Source organism: Rhinatrema bivittatum, chromosome 2 (assembly GCF_901001135.1).
Source record: "Rhinatrema bivittatum chromosome 2, aRhiBiv1.1, whole genome shotgun sequence".
NCBI lineage: Eukaryota > Metazoa > Chordata > Amphibia > Gymnophiona > Rhinatrematidae > Rhinatrema > Rhinatrema bivittatum.
Window position 1 is genome coordinate 227,314,337 of NC_042616.1, and position 24,888 is coordinate 227,339,224.

At 42.0% G+C, this 24,888-nt stretch overlaps 1 protein-coding gene across 11 annotated transcripts in view; it reads right to left on the bottom strand.

The window, feature by feature from the left end:
- The window catches only part of TBC1D5 (TBC1 domain family member 5), a 1,653,915-nt gene that overhangs the window by 722,951 nt on the left and 906,076 nt on the right, over positions 1–24,888 (bottom strand). For all 11 annotated transcript variants that reach the window (XM_029589267.1, XM_029589269.1, XM_029589266.1 and 8 more), the window contains one exon: positions 18,725–18,792. In XM_029589267.1, the coding sequence (XP_029445127.1) occupies positions 18,725–18,792 (68 nt within the window). The remainder of the gene's footprint in view (positions 1–18,724; positions 18,793–24,888) is intronic.

Genomic DNA, 24,888 nt, shown 5'->3' on the forward strand with positions numbered 1-24,888 from the left:
TTTGCTCTATTTATAGAAAAAAAATGTAAAATCTAAAGTCTTTCGCAAAACAAAGGAAATATTTGTTTTAGATTTTAAAAGTTGCATTGTATTTCCATTTTATCAAAGCGATGATTCTATCATAGATAGAAATCAACAAACATTTTAGTCCCAGTACCAGATGGGGACTCATGTTCCCCCATCTTGTGCTTGTGTTACTCACGGTCTTTATATCATGGGTAAAATCTCAATTGGTCAAAAAAAGGATCAAAAGTTATCTTATCGAACTTTCACTTTCCACATCAAACTTAATTTTGATTGATTAGATAACAAGCAAATATTATGTACCTGCAATATTTATTCTCAGATTACTGCAACTCAATGGAGTCAACAAATGGCTCACATGATTTGCATCAATGGAGGAACACTTAAAGATCTTTCTAGAAAAAGCTTCTTAGCATGTTGCAGTTGGGGGACAACATGACAGTGGGCCAAACACAATTAAGTTTAGGGACTAGCAAAGATAGAGAATGATAAAGAATAACTTCCCAAAAGAGGGAAGAGATTCGGTTGCATGATTCTGCTTACCTATAACTGGAGATTACTACAGGTAAGTAATTTTAATTTTTGGATTCTTTTGCAGGCTTTTTGCTTCAAATGTACTAAAAAAAAGAGTTTATTACTTGTTTTGACCTTTATGGAAAGCTTATTTTCAAACTCTCTCTTAGCCTTTTTAACATTCTTTTTATATCTAACTTGCCAATGGCTTATGATCTTCACTATTTTCCTAATTTGGATCTGCTTTCCAATTTTTGAAAGATGCCTCTGACTTTAAATGCCTTTCACCTCACTGTTAAACAACACCAGCAGTCATTTGGTTTTCCTTTAACTTCTTATTCTTATGTACTTATGTATGTAATTTTGTAATCTGCATGGGACTTTTGTCAAAATAGCCAAATATAAACCAGATAAATAAATAAATATATAGATAAAGCATGCATGGAATACATTTTGCCTGGGCCTCAAGGACAGTAATTTTAAACAATGTCTATACTGCCTACAAGTTTTTAACTTTAGGAAATGTTCCTTTCATTTTATATTTTGTATAACAAACTTCTTCTTTTTATCATAGTCTCCCTTTTCATAGTTAAATGCTACTGCTGTATGTTTCCTCAACATGGGTAGATGGATGAACCACCTGTGACTTAACTTGCACACATGCTCTTCCACATGAATAAAGGACAACAGGTAAATAACTGTAGAAATAACTTTTATGGAACTCAGGGAAGCTAACCAATTTGGCAGTGCAATAATAATGGGAGATTTCAATTACCAATATTGAGCAGAAGCAAACCTTGCACATAAGCAAGTACATAGGAACACTGGTGCAAGTAGAAAGATACGGTTCCATTCAATCAGTAAACTGTATTTTTATTGTGAGCATTCATAATACATTCACTGTGGCAACTCCGTTAGTGTGACAGCAAGAAGCTTAAAGTCCCCCGACACGGTCCCGTGTTTCGCGGTGGCTGCATCGGGAGGGACCAAATGATATTCAAAATCTTATACAAGACCATCAGGAGCGCTCCTGATGGTCCCTCCCGATGGTCCCTCCCGATGCAGCCACCGCGAAACACGGGACCGTGTCGGGGGACTTTAAGCTTCTTGCTGTCACACTAACGGAGTTGCCACAGTGAATGTATTATGAATGCTCACAATAAAAATACAGTTTACTGATTGAATGGAACCGTATCTTTCTACTTGCACCAGATTTCAATTACCCCAATATTGACTGGGTAAAGGTAACATCAGGACTTGCTAGAGACATAAAGTTCCTCAACAAGAGAGGGAGCTATTTTAGATTTAATTCTTAGTGGAATGCAGGATTTGGTGAGAGAAGTAATGGTGGTGGGGCCACTTGGCAACAGTGATCATAACATGATCAAATTTAAACTAATAACTGGAAGGGGGACAATAAGTAAATCTGCAGCTCTAACACTAAACTTTCAAAAGGGAAACTTTGATAAAATGAGGAAAATAGTTAGCAAGACTGGAAGATTGAGCATCCAAATGGCAGATGAAATTTAATTTGGACAGGTGCAAGGTGTTGGATATAGGGAAAAATAACCCTTGCTGTAGTTACACGGTGTTAGGTTCCAAATTAGGAGCCACTACCCAGGAAAAAGAACTAGGCATCATAGTGGATAATACTTTAAAACGTCAGCTCAGTGTGCTGCAGCAGTCAAAAAAACAAACAGAATGTTAGGAATTATTAGGAAGGGAATGGTTAATAAAATGGAAAATGTCATAATGCCTATCGCTCCATGGTGAGACCGCACCTGGAATACTGTGTACAATTCTGGTCACCATATCTCAAAAAAGATATAGTTGCAATTGAGAAGGGAAACCAAAATGAGAAGGGGGATGGAACGGCTCCCCTATGAGGAAAGGCTGAAGAGGTTAGGGCTGTTCAGCTTGGAGAAGAGACGGCTGAAGGGGGATATGATAGATTTCTTTAAGATCATGAGAGGTCTTGAATGAGTAGATGTGAATCGGTTATTTACACTTTCGGATAATAGAAGGACTAGGGGGCATTCCATGAAGTTAGCAAGTAGCACATTTAAGACTAATCGGAGAAAATTCTTTTCATTCAACGCACAATAAAGCTCTGGAATTTGTTGCCAGAGGATGTGGTTATTTCAGTTAGTGTAGCTGGGTTCAAAGATGGTTTGGATGGGGGGCGCTGTTCGCCACGAGACGAGATGGCCGCTTGATTTCTCGGCTCACACTTCCCCCTGAATAAAACACTCTAATCCACAGGTCTATCGCGCTCGAAAGTGCAGAAATCCTTCTGACTTCAACAGTTTTTCAGGCAGATGACTACTAGAAAGAGAAGTGAGCTGCAAAAATTCTCCTTCACGCGATCTGCTTCGGAAATGAAAAAGGCAGGCCTAGCTCTCACGGACGGCACGGTAGGAGAGGAGGGTGAAACGGAAGCTGAGGCCCCGATCCTTTCGCCACAAGCAATCATTGAGCCTCCGCCGACTATAGCTGACTTACCCACAAAAACACAATGAGAGAGTGGTTCATGGAGCTCAGAGCAGAAAATAAGGCTAACAAGACTGAATTATTAGTGTCGTTCTCGGAGCTCCGAGAGGACCTTTTGGCTCTAGGCCACAGAGTCGACGAAATCGATTTGCGCCTCGATGAGCAAGAAAATGCTCTGCAAGAATTGACCCGACATGATTCAGAAATGCACACGGAATTGCTAATGTTAGCAGATAAAATCGAAGACCAGGAGAACAGATCGAGGCGAAACAATATCCGCCTCCGAGGGGTCCCGGAAACCCCGGAGAACGCGGACAGCATGAATATAGCACGCGGATTCTGCTCATTTCTACTCACACAGCCGGAGGCGGGGTCCAAAGGATCTGCAGCACAGGATCCCAAGCTTATTATGATAGAAAGAGCTCATCACTCTCTAGGAGCTCGCAGAGACAACAGGGCCCGGGATATAATTCTTAACTTCAATAGCTACACCCAGAAAGAGCAAATACTAGCCATCGCCAGAAAGAAACGGCTCTGGGTATGGAACGGTATTGAAGTGGCGGTTTTCCAAGACCTAGCCGCAAGCACCTTGAAAAAGCATTTCGATTTACGCCCTGCTACTGACTCATTGCGACAATCTGAAATTCGATATCGGTGGAATTTTCCCTTCGCCTTAGCCTTCCAACATGGCGGCAAGTCTTACAGGGTGAAGAACATGGCGGAAGCTGAGACCACCTTTCGAGATGCAGGCCTCCCGTTACAGATTCCGGACCTGCCAGCCAAAGCGCCAAAGCAACGGGTAGCGGTTTCAAACAAATGGCAGAAAGTGGTAAGAGGCAAGAAGCGTTCTAACGCCCGTTTGGGCAGCGATCATGGGAACATGTCCGACCAGGGCTGACAGCGCCTAAAGCTTCAAGGAGATGCAACTGGAGAGCAGTTTCGACTACGGGACTAATACATGCCTGGACTTCCCAATATATCAGCATGGATTTCCTAACATGTACAGGATCTATTCTTCTAAGATTATCACATTTTATTTGTACACCTTTCTCTGTGGATTTCGAGTGTTTACTGTTAAAGCGAATTCTATGTTGCATGAAGGTTCGGGGAGGGGGAGAGGGGACGGGGGCGCTCTTGTATTTCTTGGTGAGATCCCCACGGGCAAGGGACCCAGGGAGAGAAGAGGGCTGGGTCACAAAAGATATCGGGAGGGGTATGCTCATCAGGTGTCTATACTCATATTTAACTTCGGGAACCCGAGTAAAAATCCAGATAGGCAGGGAAAGCCCAGAGAATTTTTGCTGCATAGTCAAACGGTATTCATCAGTCCTTGCCTGGCCAACGGTATGTGTCCTTATCCTTCTATTTCAACACATATGAGGCGAAATGACCCTGAAATTAGCATCCTTTAATGTTAAAGGATTAAACACATACAGGAAAAGGTACTTGCTGCAGAAGGACCTGTCTCGATTACATGTGTCTATCGCATTTTTGCAGGAGACGCATGTACGTAAACATCACGAAAGGCTTTTGAGGTTCCGGGGGTATCCCCATATCTTCCTGGCAGCTGCGGGGAAAAACAGCAGATATGATGGGACGGGTATTCTTGTCGCATCCTCTGTTTTATTTGATTTACTTGAAACAATTATTGACGATCAAGGTAGATTTGTTTTTATGAAGTTGCGAATGGGAGGGGATATCTATTCACTACTCTCCATTTATGCACCCAACAATGATCAGGCCACATTCTTTGTTCAATTGAAAAGGCTTCTGGAGACGCATGGTGAGGGCTACATTATATGGGGTGGAGATTTTAATATTACCCTGAATGCCTCCAAAGATAACTCCTATATGAACCCAGAGGCTCCAAATCCGTTGGGGCAAAGGGCCAGATATATGTTGCAATCCACCATGAAAAAGAGTCACCTTTTTGATGCCTGGCGTCATCTTAACCCAGTTTCTACAGCATATTCCTTCTACTCCAAGCCCCATAATTCATACTCTCGCATTGATTTCTTTTTGATGGATTTATGCTTACTTTTAAAAATTAAGCGAAGTGAAATAGAACCTATAACGTGGTCAGACTACGGGTTGGTTTGGATAGAGATCTCCATCAGACCGGGGCAAGAGGGACAGACCTTTTGGAGACTTAATGCCTCTCTTTTACAGAATGCCTTATTCACACAAAACCTTACACGACATCTAACAGAGTATTATGACCTTAATCGCACTCTGGACGTATCCATCAGTTGCCTGTGGGAGTGCTCTAAGGCTGTAATTCGAGGACACTGAATTGCCCGCGCTACCGCGGTTAAAAAGGAAAGGGAGAAGGAGCGGCTAGCGCTGCTCACCACTATAGGGCAGTTAACAAATTTACATTACAAATCACAGACCGATAAGGTTTATTGTCAGCTCAAGGAGGCCCATCTCAAACTAAGAGTACTAGATGATACACAACTGGCCTTTCACCTGGAACGTACTAAACATATATATTTCGAAGGTAGCGATAAGGCTGGTAAAGTGTTAGCTAAGCAGCTGAAGGAACAGATTGTCCATAGTATTATTCCTAAAATAAAAAACTCCCAGGATCAGCTGACCATGGATCCTACAGATATTAGGAAATGCTTCATAGACTTTTATGCCAATCTATATAGTGCCGACCAACGAATCCAGGACCAAAACATTGATGAGTACTTACATACAATGGAACTTCCCCAATTAACTATGGATCAGCAAACAATGCTAGATGAGCCCATCAAAGAGGAATAAGTGACGCTGGTGATTCAATCCCTCAAAAATAATAAGTCTCCTGGCTTAGATGGTTTTTCGGGGGAATATTATAAGAAATTGTCCCCTTGTTTGTCCCCTTTGCTGACGGAATTATTTAACGCTATTAGAGGGGGTGAACACTTATATGCTCAGGCCAATATTGCTGGAATTACTGTCCTGCCTAAACCCGGTAGAGACCCATCTCTCTGCAGCTCATATAGACCAATTTCATTAATAAACCAAGACTTAAAAATTCTTGCCCGCATACTGGTGTTGAGACTCAATAACTTCCTGCCCAATTTGGTCCATTCCAACCAGGTGGGATTTGTACCACAGCGAATGGCTTCCGACAACGTGCGGAAAATACTAGATTTGATCTGGTGGGTGAAAAGAGAATAGATACCAACGGTCTTACTTTCCATCGATGCTGAGAAAGCATTTGACATGGTCCACTGGTCTTTTCTTTTTCGCACCCTGATCCAGATGAACTTTGGGCCCCATTTTATGCAATGGCTTACCCAATTATATAATCAGCCACGGGCCATGGTTAAGGTGAATGGGGGGTATGCAGAGAGTTTTGTCATCGAGAGAGGCACACGTCAAGGATGTCCCCTTTCGCCTCTCTTATTCGCCCTGTTCTTAGAACCATTTACCACTAGGATACGAATGTCCGCCACAATCCTGGGGGTTCCAATTCATAACAGCAGTTTTAAGTTATCTCTTTTTGCAGACGATATTATGCTCACTATAACACAACCATCACAATCCCTCATAGGAGTTGAATCGGAAATAGCACAATTCAGCAGCATATCCGGTTTTAAAGTCAATTTAGAAAAATCCGAGTTGTTGAACATTAATATTTCTGCAGAAGAGGAGCAACTCACCTCTGGTCGATTCCCCTTTTGATGGGCAAAAAAGGCGTTAAAGTACCTGGGGGTGTTTTTGAACGCAAACTTACATGATCTTTTCGCCCTCAACTATATCCCACTATAAAAAAAAATCGATAGAGACTTGGACAAGGGCATAAGGGTACATTCTCATGGATGGGGCGTATAGCCATAATCAAAATGAATGTCCTACCAAGATTTCTGTACTTATTTACCACTTTACCTGTTTTACTGAAGCCCGCCTATATACGTAAAAAACAAAAGAAAATATTCGATTTCATTTGGCGCCGTCGACCACCTAGGGTGGCGCGGCGTATATTATACCAACATAAGAAATTGGGAGGTATGGGGGTGCCAGATTTAAACGCTTACTATGGGGCTGCGCAATTAAAAGCTATTATAGATATGAACCGAGGTGTTAATCCCAAACAGTGGGTGATGGCAGCTCAATTCATGAGTGGAACTATGCTGGTAGAGGCGATGCCCTGGCAACCCAAATCCACATGGACGCATGTTAAGTGCATTCCCTGGTCTCTGGACACTACCCTCAAAATCTGGGGAAAGTGGAAAGCCCAGGTGATAGGTCCCCAAGCTTACTTTTACCAATCTGCTCTTTTTCACAATAAAGATTTTGCAATAGGATATCAGTCCTCTGCCTTTCAGACATGGCAATCCTTGGGCGTCACTATTATTGGGCATTTACTTCAGGGGGGAGACATCCAGTCTCTAAGTCAGCTGGAGACCAGATATACATTACCGAGGAACGCCTATCTAGCTTATGCACAAGTTCGCCATTTTATTCAGCTATTGGGCAAATCAAATAACTTAGGGAATCTCGATCCCTTTTCGAACACTTTTGTATTCGGGCTGATTCTTTAACTAAAGTTGTGTCAAAACTATACTCTATGCTTATCTTTACTGGGGACGCCAATTTTCTGCACTTCGCACACTGGGAAAGGGACTTGGGGGCAACGATCCCACACGAACTTAGAAATGTAATTATCCAAAGAGCTAGCAAATGTTTGATATCAGCCAGACTACAGGAACATAATTACAAGATGATTTATAGATGGCACTTATGTCCGGTGCAATTGCATAAAATATATCCATCTACTCCCTCGCAATGCTGGAGGTTATGTGGCCAGGAGGGATCATACTTTCATATATGGTAGACCTGCGTAGTTATTCAACCCTTTTGGCAATCGGTCTTTGGGTGGTTGGGACAATTATTTCAGAAACAGATCACGATATCTCCCATCTCAGCTCTACTAAATGTGCCCATAGAAGGGGTGGATATTCGCCAACAGCGATTTTGTCTCTACACCCTAATGGCAGCCCGCTTGGCTATAGTGCAGCATTGGAAATCTAACACCATTCCAGCATTGGGGGAGGTGACGGCACGGCTACAAATACATAGACGTCTTGACTTCTTAACTGCCATTAAACATAATCGAACTCACTCGCATAATTTGACATGGAAACCATTTATTCAGTACACTACATAGGTAGAACATTCAGGCAGCTCTCTCTGAGGGATTAGAAGTTGTAAAGCAAGTAAAGGTCGTTATACATTGTGATAGGAGTTTCTGTATTCTGCCAGGTCCTTACACTGTGCATGTACCACCGTATGGCCATCAGCTGTCGGTCAAAGCTACTAACGGAAGCCTTAAATGGCTGTCCTCATATGTTGAATTTCATGGGATTTCTGAAATTTTCTGGTAAAACCTCACATGCTGCAATGGTCAAGGGAAAAGGTTATCCTTTTGTAAGGCACTATCGTACCGTTCTTAACTCAGGGGTATTGTGTACTGCATACCTAGACAAAGTGTCATTATATATACCTAGGACTCTCGGGATCATCGATAGGATACTGAAAGAATTTAAAAGACTATCTTCTGCCTCAAGAAGGAAAAGCTGCACTTATGGACTCCATGATGGGTAGCGGAGGGGGGTGGGGTGGGACTTGCGAAGGGAATTTTATGATGTACACTCAGTTCCGTGTTTTGGAGGCATCATCTGATGTCTGTTTTCTTTTGTTTCATGTTGGAATGTCTTCCATGACTGTATTGAGTGTTGCTCATGTTCTCTTGTATTATTATTTTTTGAAATTAATAAAACATAAATTACAAAAAACAAAAAAAAAATGGTTTGGATAAGTTCTTGGAGGAGAAGTCCATTAACGGCTATTAATCAAGTTTACTTAGGGAATAGCCACTGCTATTAGTTGCATCAGTAATAATTCTCCAACATACACCAATACAAGGGAACACTTGTGCTATGGTGTTGCTTATGTACGGTGGCTCTATTGAAGGACAACCAATTGATGGGTGTCCTTTTCTTTCGCCCCGTCTATTATTCTTTATTATCCAAGTTTTGTGAAACCATTTTTCTTTCAATTTTTCTTCTTCTTAAACTATTTTCCTAAAAAACCCCTTATCTCCCCGTTTTCTGAGGCGACCCGCTGCTTATGTGTAAATACTTATCAAGGCATCCGTCTCAACTTCTTCTCACGGGTTTGCGTCTGCTTGCCCGACATGGGCCATGTTTCGGCACCTTCGTGCCTGCTTCAGGGGCTACGGGAGGGGTAGTGCTGTGTCCTAACCAGGTACACAGTGGCTGTTATGTCTCCAATTTTGTGATGACCATACTTCTACTCGTGGACGACGCCTACACGGAAGGTAGGAGTCGTCCTACCTTCCGTGTAGGCGTCCCATGCTACTGTGTAGGCAATCCCATGCTACTGTAGGCGATCCGTGTAGGCGATCCCATGCTACTGATGCAACTAATATTAGTTGCATCAGTAGCATGGGATCTTCTTAGTGTCTGGGTAATTGCCAGGTTCATGTGGCCTGGTTTGGCCTCTGTTGGAAAGTGGATGCTGGGCTTGATGGACCCTTGGTCTGACCCAACATGGCAATTTCTTATGTTCTTATGTTTATATGGAGTATATGTCTGCAGCATAATGCAATTTATACAGATTACAACAATCTAACATAACAATTGTCATAAGGATCTAATGTAACAGCAAGCACATTTACATTTTGGGGGCTGCCAGCTTTCTTTGTATATAGGCATGTAGAAGTAGCATGCCAATGGTTACTTCTATATGCCTTGAGACTCAGCAATAGAAGCTGTCCGGCACTACCAATGTTTTACACCAAAAGGCAGACCAGCACCCCAATCTGTAAACATACATTGTCCAGTATTGGCCATATTAATGTCATGTTCCCTGCCATCAAATTAGAGAGCAATATTCAGTTGTGGCAAATCATCACAGTCACTAAAATGTGATAGGATCTCTTATCTGCCATAGTCGCTTAATTGCCTCTACTGTTCAGCATCAGTTACACATGCTGGCCACTGCTATACTGCGACAGGTCCCTCAATTTCACCTCCCTTAGAACTCACCATTGGGGTGGATGGGGGAGCAAAGCTGTGAGGGACCACAAAGCAGAGAGCTCTGTGAACCTTGGTCCAACCATAATATAGACACTAGACAGGCCTGCAAAGCCCCTTGCCCCCTAATGACATCCATCCTTCACACAACCCATCCCACTAATATATTCCTCCAATTACTTCACACCCCTTTGATTTTTTGTGTGTGTGTGTGTCTCAGCTGCCCCCCATCCTCCATCTACATTTCTTGCCCTCCTTCCTGCCTCAAATCCCAGCTCATCTCCTTCCCACCGGGCAGTTTCCTCTTACCCCATGTTGTGGGTGGCTCCCTGAATTTTTGAGCCTCCTGGATCTCAGTATTTGTCCTCCAGTGATTATATCTAATGTAAGTACATTATGATCACTGCTGCCAAGTCTTTGGGGTATATTTTAAAACATGCGAGCACTTCCCAGCACACACACATGGATGCGCCGGCACGTGCTTGTTATAAAATCCGTGGGCCGCACGATTGGGGCGCATGTGCGGGTGTGCGTGCATGGGGGCCGAATTTTGTAAGAATTCACGCAGCTACGCAATCAGTCCTCCCCGAGTTCCTTCCCTCCCTACCCCCCTTCCTAACCTTCCTTCCCTTTCCCCTCTCCACCCTGACCCCTAACCCCTACCTAGCTACCCCTAATTTTTTTATTTTTTTTTTTTTACTTACTGCTCCTTGGGAGCAGAAGCAATTTACGCGCCCCAGCCGGTTGCCAGAGCACACTTCCCTGGGACAGCGTACAATGCACCTGGATCCTTAGTCGCAGTGAAAATTGCAATGCTTGCTGTTTGCTATAAGGAAAACCATCACGAGGTATTGTGTTAGTACTGTTTCAGACACCCAGCATGAGGTGGCTCTCAAAATGGAGGGCCTAAGGACATGTCGCCTTAAAGCCTGAAATGGTGGATGAGACCAAAGATGGAGGAAAATGGGGTGTTGCGTTAACATTAGGGTACAGGTAGACACGGTAATATGTGATTGGGCACAGATATTAGATTAGATTCATGATTGGACTAACTGGTAATGAAAGAATAAAGCAATGATTGGTCATGTAATCTTTTAATGTTAACAGAGGAATATATCAGGGCCTGCCTGTGATTGTAAAGACAGAGCAACTTGCCATTGCCTTATAGCCTGGTCTGTTTTTTTTTCTTTTAACAGAAACCACAATAGAGGAAGTGTTGGTTTCCTATCTGAATTTCTTTTATTGCCACATTATTAATTATAACTGTTACTCTGGGGTGCTTTGCTACTTGCTATTAAGCTGCTGGGGTCTTTTTCAACTGGAAATTCTTCACCTTCTTATTGTTAGCAGATGATTCAGGTAATTTTGGAGCATTCATTATCTGCTTTTCATTTAAAGCCACCTGAGCTTCCTTTGCTTTTATTAGCTCCTCTGTATTGGGAAAATCTGACTTTTCTGTTTTAACAGTATCCTTTCAAAATACTGAAATCTGAACCATGAGCTCCTAAAACAACCTGTCAGATTTATCCAATAATTTAGCTTAAAATCTGTTTAATCTCTTTTTTGTTAGTGCCAGCAACCTGGCTCCTCCCAGTTTAAGGCAACACCCATCCTGTCAGAATAGTCTCCCCCTTCCCTAAAATGTTCTTCGGTTCCTTAGAAATCTCAAGCCCTCCTCCCTGCATCATTGTCTCAACCTCATATAACCCCATCCCTGGGTGTGGACTGCTCCCCAAAAGGGCCATAAAAGTCTTTGGTTTACTCTTCAGGGCTGGAACCTCCCCAGGCTAGCTTTATACAGTCTCTTCCTTTCAGGGCCTAGATTCTTGTCGAGTGGGGGGGAGGGGGGGTAGATTACTCCCAAGGCCCTGAGTGTTAAGGGTGACCCCTCATTTCCTTACTTTGGTTCCGGGGAGAGGGGTACTTGTATGTCCCAGTGTGTGCTGGATGTGCCAAATAAAGTCACTGGAGCCACTGTCTTAGTGTTCAAATAAAATCTTTACTGTTGTAAATGTATGAAAAATGGCAGAAAAAATTAATCCACAGCACCTCAGAATCTTTTCTTTTTACAATCTCCTCCTCCAGGAATGTTTGACGCCAGAGCCAGGGGAACTTTTACCCTCCAGGGCTTGTTAAAAAGCCCATCCAAAGGACTCCCCGACAGAAAGTCCTTTGGATGGGCAAAACATCCCTTCCAACTGGCCAACAATACCAAATTACTGACTGCTCAGAGAGAGAAGCTCTCTCTCTCCCCAGGGTTTTGAAAGCACCGGTTGGGTGTCTTCAGAGATCTGAGCCTCGTCTTTACTCACAGTCAGATGATTTATTGGACTTTTGTTTTCTATATAGTCCTTCCATTCTCTTTGCTCTAAATCCCTGATGAGAGGGATCTCTCGAAGCAGGCAACTTTGTATGCTTCAGTCAGGAAGGAAGAGCAGCCAGAACTTCCTCCTGGATCTTGAAATCAAATTCTTTTTCCAATAAGTGAATGTAACACCGGAGTGTATCCTAGCAGCAGGTCACTGGCAGCCCCTTACTCGTGGAGGGTATGGAGGGCAGGGCAGGTCTTCCCCAACTTGCACAGTCTCACAGGGTTCCCCGGGCCCAGGTGGTGTACAGGTTTTTGCAAAGCTCCTACCAATTAAAATATTAAATCCATAAAATGCACCCAGAGGGAAAAAAATCCAAAGCAGTAATTAGTGGACTGGAGAGGAAAACCCCTCCCAACCCTGGTCAGAACCAGCAAGGAGGGCTTGCCTGGCTCTTCTGACTGGGCCTGAAAACAGCAGAATCTACGATTTAACCACCTCTTAACTTTGTGTAAACCAAAAGGGACTGCCTCCCAAACTCCAGCCAGAGAACTGCTATGTTAGCTCACCAGGGGGATGGCCATTCCAGACCCCTCAAAGGGAGGGGTTGAATCTGAATGGAACCTGCTCATCAACCATCCTGGACTAATCCAGTGACACCTGAGAACCCATTACTTAATGGTAGCGTGACTGTAGTGTCTGCTACACACACATTGAGACTCTGGAGTTCAATTTGCCTCTGGGGTCCTGCACATGGAAATGGAAGAATTTCTGAGAATGCTACCCTAGAGTTTTGGATTTTAATCTTCTATCTAAAAGCCTACATTTGACTTCCAAATCCACCCTTCTGCATTTTTCTATATCATATGGTACCCATACGTATTATTACAGCACTCTCTAAAATTCTATTCAGAAGATGATTGAGGTTTGCTACCTTCATTACCAAGCAATCTTCATACCTACCAGCCACTCAGGTGTATACATTTCTAATGATTAAATCATCAATAATGGCAGTTTTATCTTTTCCTGCTTGGGCACACAATTTAGAGAGACATCCTGTGTGAGAGGATAACTCATCAACTGGAAGGCAGGTTGTAGTTATATAATCACTTCCTGCAGCTCTAAGGCGATGATCTCCTTCCTGGAACTTTGCTCCTCCTAAGTAGCACAGAGGCTGAAGAGTGAAGGTGGCACTACTCTGTGAGGTCCTTGAAGGTCTCCTATATACCTTTCTGTTTGCCTCAACTCCTATGGGTCTGCCACTCTAACCTCCAGAGATCAGATTCATTCTTTGAAAGCTAAGCACTCTTTGTACTGGGTGCAAAATATATGACCTCTCCACATCAGGCAGATAACCATACATACAGCACTTTGTGCAAAAGACCATCTAGCTGCTGGACTGCTGTCTACATCCTTTATTAGAAAAAATGAGTTCTTAAATTTACTAGATTTTTTTTTGTTTAATCTGTATTCAAAGACTACTGTTTCCTTCTTAAATTTGAGTGATCATTTTATTTTGCTCTTATTTTCCTAAAGAACTACTTGGTTTCTATTATGTACATCTTTTCCATGTACCCTAATAGCTCAATAGTCTATAAATGAAGATTTGAGATGGGGTGGATGGGAGCTAGAGTGAGTGGATGGTAAAAACAAACAAGGTGACAGCTCTATCATACTTTGAAACATCCAAATAGTATGCTTTTAAAACGTTATTATTTATTTAAAAGATTTTTATATACCGCGGCACGTGTGGCACATCACCTCGGTTTACAGTAAACAGTAATTCAGCAATGAGATTTACAATAAACATATTAAATGGAGAAAAAACAAGTAGCATGTTTAACAGATAAGTAGGAGAATAAATATCATAGACGTAAGGGTAACAAGGATAACCGAAATTAAACTACATGAAGAAATATCTATTAGGGAGCTTTTCTCGGGGACAAGGGGGTAAGGGAGGGAGTGTGAAACAGGGGGAGGTTACAACAGCGACGTATATGGCTTGTGTGGGTCCCAGTCAGTCAAAGGTAGGCTTTTTTGAACAGCCAGGTTTTTAGGTTTTGTTTAAATTTTCTGTGGCAAGGTTCCTGGCGCAGTTCAGAGGGCATACTGTTCCATATTGTGGTTCCAGCTATGATGAGCGATCGTTCTTTTGTAGATGCATGTTTGGTCAGTTTAGGAGAGGGGATCGGCAGTCTGGCTTGATGCTCGGATCTGGTTGGTCGGTTTGATTTTTTGAAGTACAGATGTTCGGAGAACCATAGCATGTTTCGGTTATGGATGGCTTTGTGTATTAGCGTAATGGATTTATATATGATCCTGGATGCGACGGGTAACCAGTGAAGAGACTGAAGTGCGGGAGTGATGTGATCGTGGCGGCGTGTGTCAGTAAGTATGCGGGCAGCTGCATTTTGTAGCATTTGTAATGGTTGTAACGTGTTTTTCGGTAAGCCTAACAGTAGTGCGTTGCAGTAGTCAAGCTTTGACAGAATTGTTGCTTGCAGTACTGTGCGGAAGTCATATGGGTGTAAGAGAGGTTTGATACGCTTTAGTGTATTGAGCTTAAAAAATCCGTTTTTAACCGTGTCAGAGATGAATTTTTTAAACGTAAGATTGCTGTCAATGATGATGCCAAGGCTGCGGACTTGTTGTGCAATAGGAGGGCAGACTATTACACTTTCAGACAGCAAATTATATACTTCAAAATATAATCACATGACCAAACCGAAAATAATATAGTTTAAAGCTTAATCACACTCCCAAACAGAAAATATTGTACTTAACTCACTCTCTGTGGATAAAGTATGAACACTTTCTATTTTCACTGTACTAAGGGGGCAATGATCAAACCACATTTTTACATGGGTAAAGATGTTTATCTATGTAAAACCTTTTGATTATTGTCCTCTTTATTTTTATTTTTAATCTATATTATAGTTTGTTCCTCTAGTTTTTATGAAAACAGTGCCTAAAAGAAAACAGGATTAATCTGAAACTTGACATACATAATCAAAAACATTAGTGACTCCATGATGCACAAATATTTTTTGGCTTCTGTTCATGAAGCAATATTAACAAGTTAATCATCCAATTAGGGAAATACAAGCTCTCCTACTCTGTACATAAACCGCAATCACTGTTCTATGATAAAGAAACACAGTACCAATGCCAAGTCAAAAGAGAGAAGATAGTGTTGATTCAGCTGTACAGCTATAAAAATTCTGTTTAACCTCTTTTAAGTACCTTTCGGTAAATATGTGATTCCTGAGGTCTAGGAAACTGTCAGCCATGGGAAAACATTCTAAGAGCAGAATGTGATCCATAAGCCGATAATTAGTGTGAATCCTAGTCATCATAAAAGAAATTAAATTCCTGTCCTTGTGATAGGGCAGATTCCAGCATATGAACCAATAAGACGGAACAAAACTTGAAAGCCTTCCACATGATGTCTATAGCACAGCATGAGTGGTTTTTGGCTTGCTGTAAAACAGAACAGTCTGGACTCTGGCTATTCTCCTACAGAGTTTTATTATTTGCAAGCAAATTAACAAATAAAAGCTTGCTTACCTCAGCAGTGCTGAAAATAGAAATGTAGCAGTTTACAGATAAGTCGTTTTAGCATAGTTCTCACTTTCTTCTATTCTCCTCTGGGGCCTACTATCCTCTCTAAATGCCAGGTCCTGGTATTTTTTAAAGAGGGTCTAGCATACACTCCTTTACAATGTCATTAAAGAAGCACATAATAACTATGGTGAACACAGAGACTTTTAAGGTGAGGAGATTATTTGACCTTGGTAAAAGAGCTTACCACCTTGAGGTTGATATTCAAAAGGGTTTGTCCAGATTCTTTTGGAATACTGGGCAAACCCCAACTTTGAGTTTCCCATCCCTCTCACTGGTGAAATTTTACCCAGGTAAATAATTACCCAGCTAAAAAAAGACAGAGTGAGGGACATTCCAGAGGCAGAGCTAATCTATATCTGGTTAGAACCAGCATTCAGCACTAGCCAGATAAACTTAGCTAGCTAAATCTGTTTGGAAAAATCATTGTCCTAAAGTTACCCAGATAAGTTTGCCTGAGGAACTTTGGCTGAATATATTCAGTGGAACCCTTATCCGGGTATGTTCTGCAGAATATCCAGTTAAAGTTACTAGGACAAACTTACCCGTTCCCTGGCTTACTCAGTATGGACCCCCTTATCTTTAAAGAGATTCTCTAATTTGAACGATATATCATAGACATGGTCCTGATTTCCTGGCTGGAAAACATAGATCCCATGTCCAGTTATATTCAAGATCATCAGTATCAACTGCTGCAGAGTTATCTGCCAAGTCAAATGCATCAAAGATAGTCATGGATTGGCACTCTGGGCATGCAACAATTTTATGATATTGTCATCATTTTGCCTCCTTGGGAGCTTTTATGTTTTCTTTCTGCTTATTTTGTGCTGCCTGAATTGTTTTGCCAAGGAACTTCAAAGAGCTTTATTAAGTCCCACCCAGAAGCGAGAGAGATATACTATGTATCTTGAGATGAACAGAGAAGCTTGTGAAGAAGAACATTTAAATAATTACTTGAATTTTCGGATCTGAAGTAGAGTCATGCTTAGAAGCATGAACAGGGAAGGATATTGTGGAATTAGGCCTCAGATATTGTAAATATGTATGTGATTAAAATTGGAAATAGAATAAGTTCCTGCAGAAATTAATAAATGTGGGTTGGAATGTGGAAGGCAGCTTCCTCAACTAAGCAGCTCCTTGCGGGTACTGATATGCACTGTTATAGCGTTCTAGAAAGATAAGCTGTAAGATGTATGATGAAAGCATTTATGTGAGATAAGCCCATTTTATTCCACAAGCTAGCAAGGTCATTTCATAAAATGCAATGGGCCGTTATCGCATGTTTTAGGGTGTTATTGCACGCGATAACGCCCTAACACACATAACTACCCCATTATGACGGTAAGATTTAAATCAGGGAAAGCAATATTAACAAGTTAATCATCCAATTAGGGAAATACAAGCTCTCCTACTCTGTACATGAACCGCAATCACTGTTCTATGATAAAGAAACACAGTACCAATGCCAAGTCAAAAGGCATTGGTACTGTGTTTGATTCCGGTACCGCTGTGGGCGATAATGTTTTAGACATTATCGCCAGCAGTAGCACCGGAAATAACACAACTTTTCCCATTGGCAGTACGGGGACAAGTGTGTGCCAAGGCCGCAACCACAGTGGGCAAAAATGCACCACCGCGATGTGGCCGGGTACACACTATCGCTCCTCCGCCCCTTTTTTTTCATGACTCATCATTCCGCTATAAATATAGCGGAATGATGAATCCTGGGGTAAATTTGGTGACTTTCCAACCCTTTTTTGGAGAGTCATTTTCCCCTCTGATGGACAGGCACAGACACTTTTTACATAATTCTAACATTTCATATTTTGGAAGACATAAAATGTGAAAACCATATTCTAGGAGGGCAATTTTCAAACTATTCACTGTGGGACAATGTCCTTGTGTACTTTTTATCTGGGGACTTTGAATCGAGTGTCAAAGAGAATGTACATGTCTACTTTTACTTTGAAACTTACAGAGTACATAGGAAAATTAGTTTCTTACCTGATAATTTTCATTCCTGTAGTACCAAGGATCAGTCCAGACGCCCGCCCGAGAGTCTGTTTCAGGAGAGTCCGCTTGAACCCCTTTCTTACTCAGCTTTTCGCTCTAACTGGTATCCGGTAAGTTGATCCGGTAAGTGGTTACCCATTTCGTTTTCCGGTTGGGTTTAGTTATTTGGAGAATGTTACTACTTGACTTTAGAGAATGTTACTACTTGATCTAGTCAGTTGCCATATTTAATTGTTGGCTCATTTAGCGGAGGGGTTGCTTTACATTCCTTCTGCTTTGATATCGATTATACTGAAGGATTGCAGGTGGCGCACCAGTATATCTAGGGGGTGCTTTTCAGTTTTCTCTCTGACTCCATCTGCTGGAGGGGAGGCATAACCCAGCAGTCTGGACTGATCCTGGTACGTACAGGGAAATAGACATTTGTACTAACTTTTCCTGGGGATTGCTTTTCTAGCTTGAAAATATAATCACATATATTATTTTCTAATTCTGTCCAAACACTTTAACACCTTTCCTAAATGCTGCTAAAAGTATGTGATTGTAGAACAATACACATATTTTTAGCCAAACTGAAGGAGGGCAATTTTCAGACAGTGAATTTATGCACATAACAACTATTTATCTTTGTAAATGGCTTTGAAAATTGCCCTATTATGATAAAGTCAAAATTGAAAACTGTGAAAATATTGTTTTGCTTACGTTCGTGTTACATCTTGTTCAATCATTGCTCGAAGCTCTTTATCCTGAAAGAATTTATTCCAAAGACTCTGAAAGTCAGAATAAAAGAAATTTCATTAAATTAGTATATTAACTAACAGATATATGATGCCACATTAATTGTAAAATAATAAAATAAAATTAATTATAATAAAAAATATTAATACCAGAAAGCTACCTGAGATGCATTCATGTAAACAACATACAGAAATACATACTTAAATATCAAATACAGGGAGATTCACTCAAATGAGGCCACAAATATTCTGTTGTAACGTCCACTAGGATGTAGCAATCTGAACCCAAAAAATACGCTACATACCTTGACGTATGTGTAATCTTTTGCGTTACATGCAATGCTGGAAGTGATCGCCATTTTCCGCCAGACACATTTTGACATGGCGCTCCTTGTTTCCTGAATGTGTCTGAGCATACCTCAAAGGATGAAGTCTGATGGTGTCAGATCCAGCGACCGTGGTGGCCAAAGCCCCTTTGAAATTACCCTGTTGCCGAAAAAGGACTCCGTTTCTGCTATGCTCTTTGCCGATGTGTGACACGTTGCTCCATCTCACAAACGGAGGTTAAACCTCGCGACGGCTGTCTGACGCCTACCTCATCACTCCGACGCAGGGGCATCCCAGCTTATTCGAAACTCCATATACTTAGGAGCACGTTGCTTCGTTCAGATTGCTTCATTCTAGTGAGAGAGATTACAGAATATTTGGGGCCCCTTTCAAGTGAATCTCCCTGTAGTATGAATAATCTTTGGGGTCCTCCCTAGCTGACTCATAGGGGTGTCATACGCCCAACCTAGAGACATCCATGACAGTGGGAAGACAGACTCCAGAGGAACTCAGGCCTCACCCAACAAATAGTTCCATCAGGATCTCAAATGGTGTCTTAGAAGGCACACAGCAGAATGTTGCTGGCACTGAATTGCTAACAGCTGATGACAATAGAGACCTAGGAGCAGTTGATATGAATGCAAAGTTAAAGGGATAGTCGTGCTGATTGGCAAGATTAATAAAGAGTCTAATTTTCAAATGATTTGTTAAAAATCTTTTTATTATTGCCAACTTGGGAATGATATAAAAGCATAAAGAAGAAATATATTTGTCAGTACAATAAAAAATCATACGGGAAATCAACCATTCCAAATTTGTATCACTGAATCTTATTTCTACAGGTAATGAAGCAAAGAAAGGATGCCAAATATCATGAAAACATTTGCATGTGAGAGAAAGTTGGGCAACTGGCTTATGTTCAAGTAGCAGCAGATCCAACATGAGAGCTTTCCACATCAAGAATACCAGGCTATCTGTGTAAATCCATTTATTTAAGATACATTTTTTTAGCAGTTGAGAATTCCTTTGTTATTAAAAATGTATGATCCTTGCCAATATAGACATAATTATCTATGTAACCCAAAAAGCTATAGTCCAAGGGACTTTCTTATGTGTTATAATCATTAGGAAATGTAAAATGCTTTGCCAAAAAGAGTGAATTGCAGAGTAATCCCTAAGACAATGAAGTAATGAAGCTTGAAGATGAGAGAAAGAATACATACTGAAGCACAACCCTCAGGTCACAGTAGAAGGGATCCAGAGAGCTGGCCACACACCAAGTCGAGAACCTCCTTAACTTGAAACTACAAGATATTCTGGTCAAAGGCTTTCTAGCCGAAATCAGTATGTCCTCCATCTCCTTTGAAAGACATAAGGAGGAGACTATAGTGCACTCAACATTCATGTTGTGAGTGCCAGCAATGGCAGGTTCAGATGGCAGAATCTGCTGTCCTCCTGAGTTAAGAGCAATGGACATCATTGGAATCAGAAACATAATTGAGAGAGAAACAATATAGATACCACACTTGTAAAGGCCAAGCTGGTGCTATAAGGATTATCCTTGTCTTGTCCTGAAGGACCTTCTGGATAGACTTGGTGATTAGAGGCTTCTGTGGCTATGCATAGAATATATCAACATTCCAGCTTAGCAGAAAAGAGTTGGAAGCTTATCTGTAGCTAATCAGATGCATGAATAGGAACTTTCAGCCATTTTGTTGACTGGGGTATATAATTTATGAATGTCAATGGATGGCATAAAAACCCATACCTTTCTCTTGATGTAGAACATGGACACTTGATTGTCCATGTTAAGATCCTCCTTTCTGAAAGGAGGAGAGAGAAAGCCCTTACAGCATAGCAAATGGCTTGCAGCTCCAGGCAGTTGATTTGCAGATGATTCACAACCATGCACTACAATCCTTGGGTCTATGGTGCACCACGTTGTGTAACCTTCCTTTAGTGGAAGAGTTAGGAGAGTCACTTGATGCAGTGGAATATGTGGAGAGACACACTCCTGTTAAATGTCCAGGTTTCTCCATCACTAAAAGGATAGTTTTATCCCAGAGGTCATAGTTATTTGGTGGGATAATAGAGCTGATTTCATTGGCTTCAGAGGCCTCACCAGAAGTCCCATATGGGTGGATGTGTCAAGAGCACCACAAGTACTGCAGCTGTCACAAGGCTGAGGAGAACCAGGACCAATCTTTCTGACACTCAGTCCTTCTGAAGTAACGCCTTTACCAAGCCCATGAATAGGGAGAAAAGCCTTTTCCTGAAGTGAATCTATGCAGGCTCCGATAAACTGAATTCTTTGAGCTGGAACCACATTTGAATTGGCAAGATTGACCAGGAAGCCCAGGGACTGAAGAAGCTGGACTTCACAAGGGACTCTAGAACTCTTGATAGAGATAGACCTGTCATGAACCAATTGTCCAGGCATGGGAATATGCAGACTACCTGCTGACAAAGTTGTGCTGCCACTGCTGTAAGGCAATTTGTGAACACCCTTGGGGTTGCTGAGAGGCCAATATGGAGCACCTTGAATTGGTAGTGCACATCTTTCATCACAAACTTGAGGATTTCAGAAGGGTGGGATGAAATGGAATTTATGCATTTCATCTATCAGATCTAGAGCACACCTCTAATCCCTCAGTTGAATGAAAAGAAGCATTGCCTGGAGGGAGTTTATTATCTTGAACCTCTCCCAAATCAGCAATTTGTTTAGTCTTTGCAAGTCCAATATGGGCCTTAATCTCCCTGTCTTCTTAGAGATTAGGGACTACTGGGGAGACTCCACCTCCAGCTGCAGTTGAGCAGATTGAGAATGGTTGGAGCTGAAGACTATAATCCATTAGGTTGGAAGAGGGCAAAAGAAACATTAGTGGCAGACATGCTTCCCAATTCTCTGGACCTTTGATGATCTGGAGCTATTCAAAACAAAAGGACAGAATACTTCCCCCCCCCATCCCCCCATGTAAAGAGCTGGTTCTCAAAGTTGTCAAAATTGGAGCCTGGTTTTAGGCTGCATCTGCAGCTGAGTCTCAAAATGACATTTCTCTTTGCTGACTTTGAGTAGGCAACTGCTATTGCTGAAGAGTAGAAGGAGCTCGATAACACTGAAAGGACTATAAGGGATGTCTTTGGAAGAATGGGTGTTTATAAGAGAAGAAAGGGCATCAGGCAGGGGCCAGCTGGCCCCCACCATAGCTAAACACAATTAAAATGTTGACTGATGCTCCTTAATCAAGCCATTGTCTCTTGAACTTGGTCACCAAACAGTTTGCTCCCTCTTCAGTGCACATCAGCAAGTCGGTCATGCATATCTTCTTGATCACTTGCTCATAACCATGAGAGACTTCGGGCCACTATAGAAGCAGCTGAAGTCCTGGATGCAGTATCAAAAACTTTGCATTTGGAATGGATAAAGTGCTTCTCACATTCCTCCACATCTTCCACTGCTCGATGGAAGTCTGCCTGCTCATGGTCTAATGATTCTGCCAAGGGTCTTAGCTTATGGGCACATTCTTGCAGACATTGCACCATGAAGAACTGGTCAGCTGCAATTTGGGCATTCAGCATGGAACCTTGGAAGACCTTCTTATGAAGGTCTTCCAACGCCTTTGGGTCTTTCCCTGGGTGTGTTGGAGGCCTCACAAGTATGTATAGCATGTGTCAAAGTCAATTATATCACCACAGAGTGGTGCAGCAAAGTCCAAGGTGGCCTGCACTCCAGATTTCAAGTCACTCTCCATGCTACAAGAAGGCCCAATATAGATGGTCTGCCACATCCTCGTCTGCAGATCCTGTAAAAATTTGTAAACTGGGATAGTCACAAAATCCACTGGGGATGCAAGAAACTAAAGTTGCCTAAAGATGTCTGTTCTTAGGTCTTTATTCTTCTTAATACTGATATACAATATCTCTGCCAGCTTTTCCAAGAACCTGGAGTAGCAAAGATCCTCCAGAGAAGAAATATGCTGTAGAAGTCTGGAAGGGGATCAGATGGAATTCCTGTGGAATCCATCTTATCTCCTGATAACAGGAGAATACTAAGCCATGACCTGGATGATGAAGGCAGTTATGGAGGCAGAGACCTCTACAGGTCTGGCAGGGAAACATCTGGATGGAACTCAGAGTGAACAAAGCACAGTTCTCCGCCCTCTGATTCATGAAAGGACTCCCCTGGAGGAGGGTGGTCCATCACCTCATTGTGAGGGCTTGTGCTATTATTGGTGGAATATAAGAAATTTAATATATAGTATATAAATAGCACAAATAAATGCACCAGTGTAGGAGTTTTAGCAGCCCTATTAAATGGACAGGAGAGATTCTAATCCCTCTCTTCAGTCTTCAAGGCTTTAGAAAGCAAATAAATTCTTCACTAACTCAGAAAACTCGTCGCCAACTGGTTGAGGAACCCTCAGAACTGGAGATTGAGGAAACATTCTCTTCAGAAACTCAGGTCTGCTAATTCTCCCTCAGGGCTTCCAGCAAAGCCCCACTGCAGAGGCATTCCACAACAGCTGCATGGACAACTCTTGTCGATTGTCACCTTGCTCCATAGCCAGTGCTGGTAGTTCCTTCAGCACTATGACAGTCAACATGAGATTCTTGGATAAATTCGCTAAAGCATTCCACTCCAAAACCACGGACAGAGCAGTGATCTACTGCATAGTGTATTAGTGACTGTGCCTTAGAATGTAAGCTCCACACTGAGGACATGGACAGCACCCATATCCAGATAAAATGACGTGGTGCCATGGGTATCCTTCGTGCTATGAATAAAGATGGCTCCTTTGCCAAAACTAAGTCCCACCTTGGTGTACAGGAGGGCCCCATTTATTTGGAGCCCCAAGTCAATGGCAACGACCTCCTCTTTGGCTCCGATGGAGAAGACTCTGAAGAGGGGGGTTGTCCCTGTGCTGTTTCAACGCTGCCTCTGTTGCCTCAGATATCTGTACCTCATTTAATCCCTGACCTGAGGTACATCCAGAGGCCAGCACATTGGGGAGGGGAAGCCTTCTTGTGTTTATGGAATTGAGCGAGAGAAAAATATCCCACCTCGATTTATTGCAACGGAACTCGATGATGTTCTGCATCTTGATGAGGAGTGATCCTGCTGCTCAGCCTCACACTGAGGTTAGGAGTTCTAAGCAGCTGGAGCCTCCAAATTTCACACGCAATACAGCTTCACCCTAGGGGACATCCAATTACAGCTATAGTAGTTGGAGGAATCAGTGTCTGAGTCCAAACAGCAATAGCATACAGAGTGTGTATCCATGATGGACATCTAATACCCGCAGATTTAGACCTTAAAGCCCTTTATTGCAAGCTTCTTGATCTTGGACTATTTCATGCTCTTCAACATCATCTTATATTTTCAATCTTCCTTTATTCTCCTGTGCTTGCTCAGTAATGTCTTTACTGAGCTCTGATAGTTGGGTCCATGTCGATGCTATCAGGCATCACCACCCACATGTAATGGCTAATTCATACCTGCCTGTAGATGGAGAAGTTCATCAGATTTTGGTATCTTGGTAATACCTGCAGGAATTGTATGGGCAAGGAGATATACTGGCCAACCGCCTTAATGAGTCTAACTCAGTTAAAAGAGTGTGTTCTAGAATACCTTAAACAAAAGATTAAGTGGCACCAATACATTATTATAGTTAAATTATATTCTTATGTTCTTAAATTAGTACTTAGGATGGCACAAAAAGAAAAAGAGAAAGGCAAATAGAGGGATGAAATGGAGCACAAGAATAGCATAATTCCCAATATTATCATTAACTGGAAAAGGGC